Source organism: Podarcis liolepis (assembly GCF_965112155.1).
Source record: "Podarcis liolepis genome assembly, chromosome: 10".
Lineage (NCBI taxonomy): Eukaryota > Metazoa > Chordata > Lepidosauria > Squamata > Lacertidae > Podarcis > Podarcis liolepis.
Window position 1 is genome coordinate 32456260 of NC_139562.1, and position 8821 is coordinate 32465080.

General features: G+C 43.1%; 1 protein-coding gene across 2 annotated transcripts in view; it reads right to left on the minus strand.

The window, feature by feature from the left end:
* POLDIP3 (DNA polymerase delta interacting protein 3) overlaps positions 1-8289 on the minus strand; it is an 11702-nt gene extending 3413 nt beyond the window's left edge. The window contains exons 1-6 of one of the 2 annotated variants that reach the window (XM_083462658.1): positions 8081-8289; positions 5659-6031; positions 5258-5335; positions 3906-4001; positions 1985-2167; positions 1487-1564 (exon numbers count right to left, since the gene is read on the minus strand). In XM_083462658.1, the coding sequence (XP_083318784.1) occupies positions 1487-1564; positions 1985-2167; positions 3906-4001; positions 5258-5335; positions 5659-6031; positions 8081-8145 (873 nt within the window). In that variant the 5' untranslated portion in view covers positions 8146-8289. The remainder of the gene's footprint in view (positions 1-1486; positions 1565-1984; positions 2168-3905; positions 4002-5257; positions 5336-5658; positions 6032-8080) is intronic. The other variant, XM_083462659.1, reaches the window with a different exon arrangement.
* Positions 8290-8821: the final 532 nt, after the last annotated feature.

Genomic DNA, 8821 nt, shown 5'->3' on the forward strand with positions numbered 1-8821 from the left:
GCATCAGTGATTGTAAGCATTTCTTGTTAGTGTGGAATTTAGTGTGGAAGTCAAGGCCACAGCTGCCAACTCTGATATTTGAACACTCACAGATTAAGAACATAGAGGTTGCCTTGCTGGAGCACACAGAGGAACACTTAGTCCAGCCTTCTGTTTCCAACAACAGTCAGATAAATATATTTAGGTCAGGGATGGGAAACCACTTTTTGGCCACAGGACCAGTTCAAATTGTGGCTGACCCTCCATCTGCTACAATTGACCAATAACCCAGGCTTTTCTCTTGTCAGTCATCTGATGTCATTTGTCAGGTGGCTCTGACGCTGGTGAAAGCAGTGTGGCTTGCATGCAGCACCCAATCTGAACAGTGTTGAACACAAACAGCACTTGCAAAGGAACATTGGGAGCACACTCCCAGGCTCCTGATTATTCCTTTGCAGCGGGTGCTTTGTTTGTATGATATCAGCTGAGTGACATATGGTTGTGGCCGGGGAAGAACAGCAGAGCAGACCAAATTGGGAGGCTGAGTGGACCTAGTTAAGTCTGCGGGCCAGAGGCCGCACCCTCACCCCCACCCCAAAACCCATGTTTTAGGTAATAAACTCGGAATCAGAGTATGAAGGTACTTTATTACCCAACAGATAGTATAAATTGAGGTTCGATGTAGCTATCCACAATTAGAGCCACGTTCCACAACTATGTCTGCTCCTTTTTAAAAGCCGCATGATCTAATAATCACATCTTGTGAGAGTGAATGCCTAAAGTTTCTCATGCATTACACGAAGAAGTCTTTGCATTCCTAACGTCCCATATATCCTCAGAAAACTACATGTAGAGCAAGGATGTCCAACCAGTAGACTGGTAGATCCTTGGCAGATTGCGGGATCCTTATTGTGTACCGAAAGTTACAGGGGGAAAGCTCAACAACTGTGGGCAATCCTCCCACCCCACACACGCTCCTCCTCCCTCCAATGACAATGGGTAGGTCACTGCCAGTTTTTTAATACTGGGATCGCAGTCTCTTGGGAGTTGGACATGCCTGATGTAGAGCAACAGAACATCCAGTTTATCTAAAGCTACACTGGGATCATTTCCCACACACCAAAAGTCGGAGGGAATGTGACAGTAAACCTGGCGTCAGAGCGCTGCCTGCAAACTGTTCTGGATTTCACAAACTTTGGAAACTTTCCTACTGTGTGAAGAACACAATGGAGCCTGCCAGGACTTCATTCAGGAGAGTAATTCTGGAACACACAGGGGTGGCTCTCCTCAAAGTCGTTAGATTGCTCTCAAGTCAATTAATTTTTCTGAAGATATTTAGACGTCTTGGAGCTTTTGCAGACATCTACCGAGCTCCTTAATGCTACCACCTAAGATTCTCCAGGCTCTCCCAAGAAAGCACACATTCCATTTTACTTTATAAACATTGGGTAGAAAACGGATACAAGACACAAGCAAACCCCTGATTTCAACAATATACAGTACTCACAACAATATCCTCTTCAGTGACTCGAGGGTGCAGATTATTCACAGTCATTTTAGTGCCTTCTAATGGACTGAAGGCCGGCTGCCAAGAAACAGACAAATGTGTCACGTGCATATAGTCTGGGATTGGGGGCCGGGGAGATAGATCAAAGTAAACAGGGCTTTGAGAAAGTGGGGGGGAAACAAGGGTAAGATTCAGCAAAATCCAGCCTTCAAAATTTAATTTCTACTGTTTTTGGTAGATTCTGTTAATCTCTGAGAATATTTCAACAAGAAATTATATATGACAAATGTCTGCACAGCAAGCATGAGAAGCAAATGGGTTTCAGATTCTACCAGTTCTTCAAGTTACCATGTCCAATTCCACCGTTTTCTCTGGAAGAAGGAAATAATTTTCCCCCATTCAGCTGCAATTGAACAGGGTTTGTTCTTCTTCTTGTTATGAAAATCCAGAATAGGAAGCTGTAGCGGCCACAAAAAGATATTTGTGTCCTTGACTCACCTCAACTGGTGGTGGCTCTTTGGGGGGTTCTTCCTTGGTCACCAAGGTTCGGGACATGTTTGTCAGGGCCTTTGTCCGGATGGGGGACGGTGGAGCTGTGGGGGCCGTATAGGCATCATTCTGCACAACTTTCGTGAGGGGGACTGTCTTTGACAGAGAGAACTTGTTGCCACTGAGTCCAGCCTACGTAAATGGAGAACACAAATCCCTGAATACTGCAAGTGCAAGAAGCAGAACTAATTTCTCCTCCTCTAAGCATCAGCTACCCAGCAAGATTTCCCATTCCATAAAGATTTAACCTTAGAAATAAAGCCAACGTGACATAGAGAAGACTGTTCAGTCCCTGAAGTCAGCTAATGCATTCAAAAATTCCTTTTAGTATTTGTGCACACTGGTTAATTGTTGCGGGTTAGAAATGCTTGAATTATCAAGTATTGAAAACAGATTTCACATTTTGTGTAAAGACAGTACATTCCATTATTAACTTTTAACTATTTTACAAGTTAGGAAAACTCCCCCCATCCCACCTTATCCTTGCACAACTACTTTTGATCAATCAAGTTAAACTAATTAGGTTGTTAGTTTGGGAAAATAAGGATCTGTACTGAGACCCTTAACGAAGCTTTTATTAGTTGTCTGGAAAAGAAGAGAAATTGTGATATAGTAAAATCATAACGTATGCAAGAAGAGTTTAAGACGAGAAGGATAAACTAACAGAGTATTTATGCATGTTTATCTGGAAAGAAGTCTCACTGCATTCAATGGATTTTACTTCAAGTAAGTGGACATAAGCTAAAGAACTTTGGAAGAATATTTCAAAAACTAGGTCCCTAGGGTCTAAAAATGACAGAAACCACCCAGAGTTTTAAGGTAGTTACTACAATCTTGGGAAAATGTGAGATAATGTGCTGAAAGTATCATCTTTATTTGGTACTTTACTCATAAAGAAAATCAGAATACCATACCCCTTAACATCACAGCATAAATTCATTCTGGATTGATGCAAACAATTTTAGTTGTCCATTTCAAAGGTGTTTTTTTTTAAAAAAAACACCAAATACCTAAATGGACAAAGATTATCCAGAATATCAAATTTAGGCTGCAATCCAGGTTTTGTTTCCACCAGAATAATCCTATTAATCCCAGTGACACAGTTCCAATGTCTGTTTTGGAGGTTTAGCTTAGGACAAGAGTAAGGGAACATGATCAGCCCGACTACAGATAGTGTAAATAAAATATTCTTTATCTTTCTTTCATAAAATAAAGTCCCTATGTAAGACAGGCAATGCATTTAGCCTACAGAACTCTCTGCCATGAAATGCTTTGAAAATGATTAGTATGAATGAGTCTTTCTGATTAGAAAAAGTCAAATGACGCAACACAGTTTCAGTTACTGGTTTGCCTGAGCAAAGAGAACAGACTAACTGCAGACTCAAGAGCAGGAGAACGAGCAAGTTTTTGCCAGTAGTGCAGGCTATTGCCACTCTGTTTGGTACAGGTGAAAGCAGCCGCTCGGGGGCTGTTGGAGCTCTACAGAGCCCCATTCCCATGGGGGAAAGTGGACATGGGCCACCTATTGGCAGTGGAGAAAGAAACCCTTTTTCTCCCTAACTTCCCATCTCTTTTCTTTCTCTGCACCTTGCACAGAAACAGAGTAGACTGCTGGGATGGAAACAGAGATCTATTCCTCCACAACGCTCACTTTATGGGGCATGGGCTGGATGGCAATCTGTTAAAAGCCACATTTGGCCCATGGGCCAGCAATCTGCTGCCCCGTTTTTGGGTAAAAGAATGCAAGAATACCATAAACCTGGAACCATTAAGTCCAGCCAATGCAAGCGCAGAGCACATGCAAAAAACCCAAAGTACATGTCCACTGGGAAGTAGAGGGAGTGGAGAAGCTAACGAGACAGACTCTTACCGCACTGTGCAGAAAGCTGTTTGTGGTAGTGATCTTCATTTGCTTATTAGGAAGGGGAGATACAGTTTCTTCATCATCTTCTACATCATACGGAGACTAAAAAGAAACAAAAAAACCACACATCTAAATGCAAGTGGTTGATTTGATGTTTCTGGTTGCTGATGTAATACAGGTATTCTAAAGAGTCTAGACTAATGCACTTAAACAGTTCTATACATGTTTACTAATAGGTTTTTCTGAATATATGCCTCAGCAAATACATGTATGTAGCCACTCTGATTTGCTGCATCTTAATACCAGGACATGAAAATAAAAAGGACTTTTAAGTAGCATTCATAGAACTGTAAAGTTAGAAGGCATCATCAGGGTCATCTAGTCCAACCCCCTGCAATACAGGAACCTCAGGCTGTTCAATTCAACTCAAATTTGAAGACTCAATCTAAACATGATATTAAATGCACCTGAGCATTTAACGTGCACAATTTCTAAAATGCAAATATCCATGTGCAGATGTGGGTGAGGATCAGGATTGTGGCATGAGGGGGAATGTAACCTTTTCTTCCCTGCTACAATTTGCATTGTGCAGAAAGTTCCCACAGGAGTCAGTGGGACCTTGCTCCTGATGTAAACAGCAGCTTGAAAAGTGGGAATTTCCTCAAGATCACAGTGTGGGATGGGCTATATAGCCCACCCAACACAATCTATTACTGCATCATTCCCAATTAGTGGCAATTAGCATTTTTTTAAAGTACATTACATGCAGGCACACATTTGCCATAAATTTCAGTTTGGCCCAGAGTCTCTTCAATCCCTCTCAGCACTAATGCCAAGCATTAATCTGCCCATCAATTTTGTAACATGAAGGATTAGCCAACGGCAGACAGAGCAAACAGGATTTCTTTCCTGTGCAAGTGTACTGTGATAATACAAGATTGTCCAATAACATCAAAATAGGTAGACATAGAGGTCAGAAGTTAAAAATGATATTGCCTAAGTACTGAAAGTATTGCAGTAAGCGAGTACAAGAATGTAGGGGTAAGAGCCAAAGGCACCACAAATCTACTTTGTGAATTGTCACTGCAAGATACTACACATATGGGAAACTGTGAGTTGCATGAATGAAATGGATGCAGATAACACTCTCAGCCTGTAGGCTGTGAACATATTACATAAGGCAAGTAAAACTTTTAAATTAATTTATAATGCCAGTCTCCAAAATCAAACATAAAATCACTTCAGGGTGTTTCACTGGAAGAAAGTGAAATAAATGAAATAAATATTAAACACATATTCAAAGATTACTAGATTTTACAACAATTGACAACTCCACTCTGTTACTGAATGGCACACACCTGTTTGTTTGTGTGATTGTTCACAATGTTGACCTTCATGCATGCAGGATGAGTGTGCAATGGAGTTGCAGCCTTCTGCTGTGATGGGGAGAGAAAGACACATCATTAACACCTAAAGATTTCAGTGAAATCCCTTGTTTCATCATGATGGCATACTCAAAGCTTAAAGGAAGAACTCAGATCTCTACTTTTAATTATCAGATTATGAAACAAAGCAGACTTTCAGAACTCAGATTCATGGATTTCGTTTTCTGTATTACACATGCGATATAATGCCACATTAATGCTTTCCCCAACTGTTTCCCTTGAAATACATGCAACTAGTGCTCCAGGAGCTGCCAACACATAGGATAGTGCTGGAGAGACAACAATAGACTGCAGAGATATTGACTATAACCTACCTGAATTGTTTTTGTGATCTTCATGGCAGGGGCCACCGTTTCCACAGCAGCTTTCACAATGGCTGCACTAGGAGTGCTTCTTTTCAGACTGATCTTCTCTCTGGCATCAACAACTTTGGTCACTTGCTGCTTTCGGGAATTCAGCATTTCCCGGGCGTCTTGCACTTTTCCTTGGATTTTAAACCTGGCATCTTTCTGAAGCAGTTTCTCCCGGGCATCTTTCACGCCAATTTTGTGTCGGGCGTCAGTAAGGCCAATCTTCTGTCGTGCATCAAATGTCCTCTGGAAACCAACACTTGGTGCTGATCTGCTTAGAAAAGTTTGTTGAACTCCAATTCGAGGTCTACCACCAAATAATGGCCTTGTGTTCAGCCTGGAACAGAAATGTCATGTGTTAAAAACAAACAAACTGTTGCATTTTAAGAAGTTAAGCTGCAATGTGTGCAGAGGAGGGTGACCAAGATGATAAAGGGTCCAGAAACCAAGCCTTATGAGGAATGATTGAGGGTATTGAGTATGTTTAGCCTGGTAAAGAGGGGACTGAGAGGAGATATGATAGCCATCTTCCAATATTTAAAGGCTGGAGCAATTTTCTCCTGTTCTGGAGGCTAGCACCCAAACCAATGGATTCACATTCCGAGTAAACATGGATTCAGACTAAACATCAGGAAGAACTTTCTGACAGTAAGAGATATTCAACAGTGGAACAGACTCCCATGAGAGATGGTGGACTCTCCTTCCTTGGAGGTTTTTAAGCAGAGGTTGGATGGCGACCTGTAATTTATGATCTACCTGAGATTCCTGCATTGCAGGGGGTTGGACAAGATGACCCTTGAGGTCCCTTCCAACTTCATAGTTCTACGATTCTATGATCTAACATAACAGTTCCACCAAGTGACAGAAGAGGCCAAATTGAAGGTTCAGAGATTTTAAAATCTGAACTGCAAGAGAATGCTGGAGCTGGTGAAAGAAAAGAGAAGACACTTATACCTGCGAAAAGGCCAACAATGGAATCTAGTGTTATTATACAAGTTGACTGACAAGGATAATCCAATATACATACATTCCTTTGGAAAACAATTAATATTTAACAGAGATAGAATTGCTTGCCCCTCATAGCTTTCAAAATTTGAAATTCATATTTCAATCATAGATCTGTGTTTGTGAAGAATGCATGTACTATACCAAAATTTTGGGATATTGTTAAAATGGATTGAAATGGGTTAAAACATGGAATTTAAGAGATCTAGTCAGCTTACCAAGCAACGTTTCAATTACAATAGAACATCCTGATATTAAATGGAAAACATGTTTTTATAGGAGGGGAAAGGGGCAAATCAGAATTAATTCTTAACTATATTTCAAAGAACATGTTGGCTGGTTTTTTGCTTCTCTGTTTAACACATTTCACTCAAACTGGTGGACACTGTCTAAGAATCAGAATGAAAGGTGAGTGGCGCCTGTTCCCTTGGGAGTGTGGACGCCTGATTTGAGATCTTTTTTTTTTTTTTAGCCTTAGCAGAGCTAGCTAAAAATCTAATGGTGGCCTTTGGCAGCAACATTGTAAAGATGTGACCTCTTCACTGCAGATAAGCAAAGATGTTAAGTTATTTATCTAAATGCTCTCTAGTGAGACATATTTCTCTGCGATATTACTTAAGCAACATTTCCCCTGCTAAAGCATTCCCTCTATTTCGTGGATTTAACTTGCATTATCCAGTAGTGAATTCAACTGAAGGCACAACAGACCATCCTCTTCAGAAACGGCTCAATCTTACAATAGAACAATTGTTTATGGAGGCTGTAGATCGCCTTGCATGTCAAAGGAAGTGTAAAAGTAGCAAAAAAAGAGGAGAGTTCAGGAACAGAAACATTGGCAGTATGAAAAGCAAAGGCCATTAATTTTGTATGATGCACAAGGTGATGAAGCAGGGCCGGCCCAATGCACAAAGCTACCCCCAAAGTCTCTACAATCAGTTACTGGTTGTATGCCATAGTGCACAGTTTGTCACCCCGAAACAAATACTGCCCCATCTCAGCACACAAGATGCCCCACTTGGAAGGCACACAATGTTTTGGGTCGCCCTTAGGGACAAAGCGCCAGAACCAGTACAATGAAGGCGCCGAGAGACCTTCAGAAGGAGGGTGCTGCCCCCTCTCCACGCAGACCCACGTCTATGGGGCGAAACACACACACTCGGCCTCGGACACCTCACTGCCGAGAACGGCCAAGCAGAACCGAACGCTCCACTGGGCGATGACTGACAGGAGAGCGCGCCAATCGGAGCACCGAGTGCACATCCCCAGCCGGATCCTGCCGGAGCAGAGCACGGATCCCGCCTCCGGGCAGCGACGCGGGGGGAAGGGACCCCACGCGGGGAAGGGGGGCCTCTCCGCCCGCCAGGCTCCTTCCACGGCTCACCTCCCCTTCGTGTTCACATTGACGCCGCGTTTCCGGATCAGCTCGTCCAGAGACAAGTCCGCCATGTTGTCGCTAGGCCCCGAGACAAGTCGCTGCGACCGAAGACCGGACGTGAGAGCCAACTACTTCCGGTGTCGCCGCGCCCTCTCCCTCCGCAACCTCCCACCTCTCCTTCGCCCTGGAAGTGGATCTTCTCGTGACGCTGGCGAAGGACTTCGCGAGGGCTTAGATTCCCATAATCCCTCGCAGCCCGAGTGTTCATTTGCATGCGCTCCGGTGGCCGCGCGAGGGGTTGTTTTTGCACCCGCTAGGGGGGATTTCGTCTTTGTTTCACGAATTGCACCCCGGATAAGGGAAGGTCAGGCTGCGCTTCGCGACTGGTGTGGTCCCGGGGCTTCGCTGTGTTTTGCTCATCCTCACTTATAAAGCTGCTGCCTTCAACTACCTGCCTTCGCTGCAGCGTAGAAGGTTATGCCTTAAACTTATGAGTAAGGAAAATAATGATCCGGGGTGACGCCCGGGTCCTCACTGCTAATGTGAGAGGAATTTTTGAACGGGTACAGGTCGTCCCTATGGTGACCCGCCTACTTAGCGGGATGCCTGGGTGCTTTGATCTGCCCGACCCTTCCCTACTTAAATGGTTAAAAAAAAGTTTCTTTTGATATTTTAGTTTGGTTTTATCGACGGTAACTCATATACACCCCATACAAAACATAAACGATGTTGTATTCTGTGCGGCTT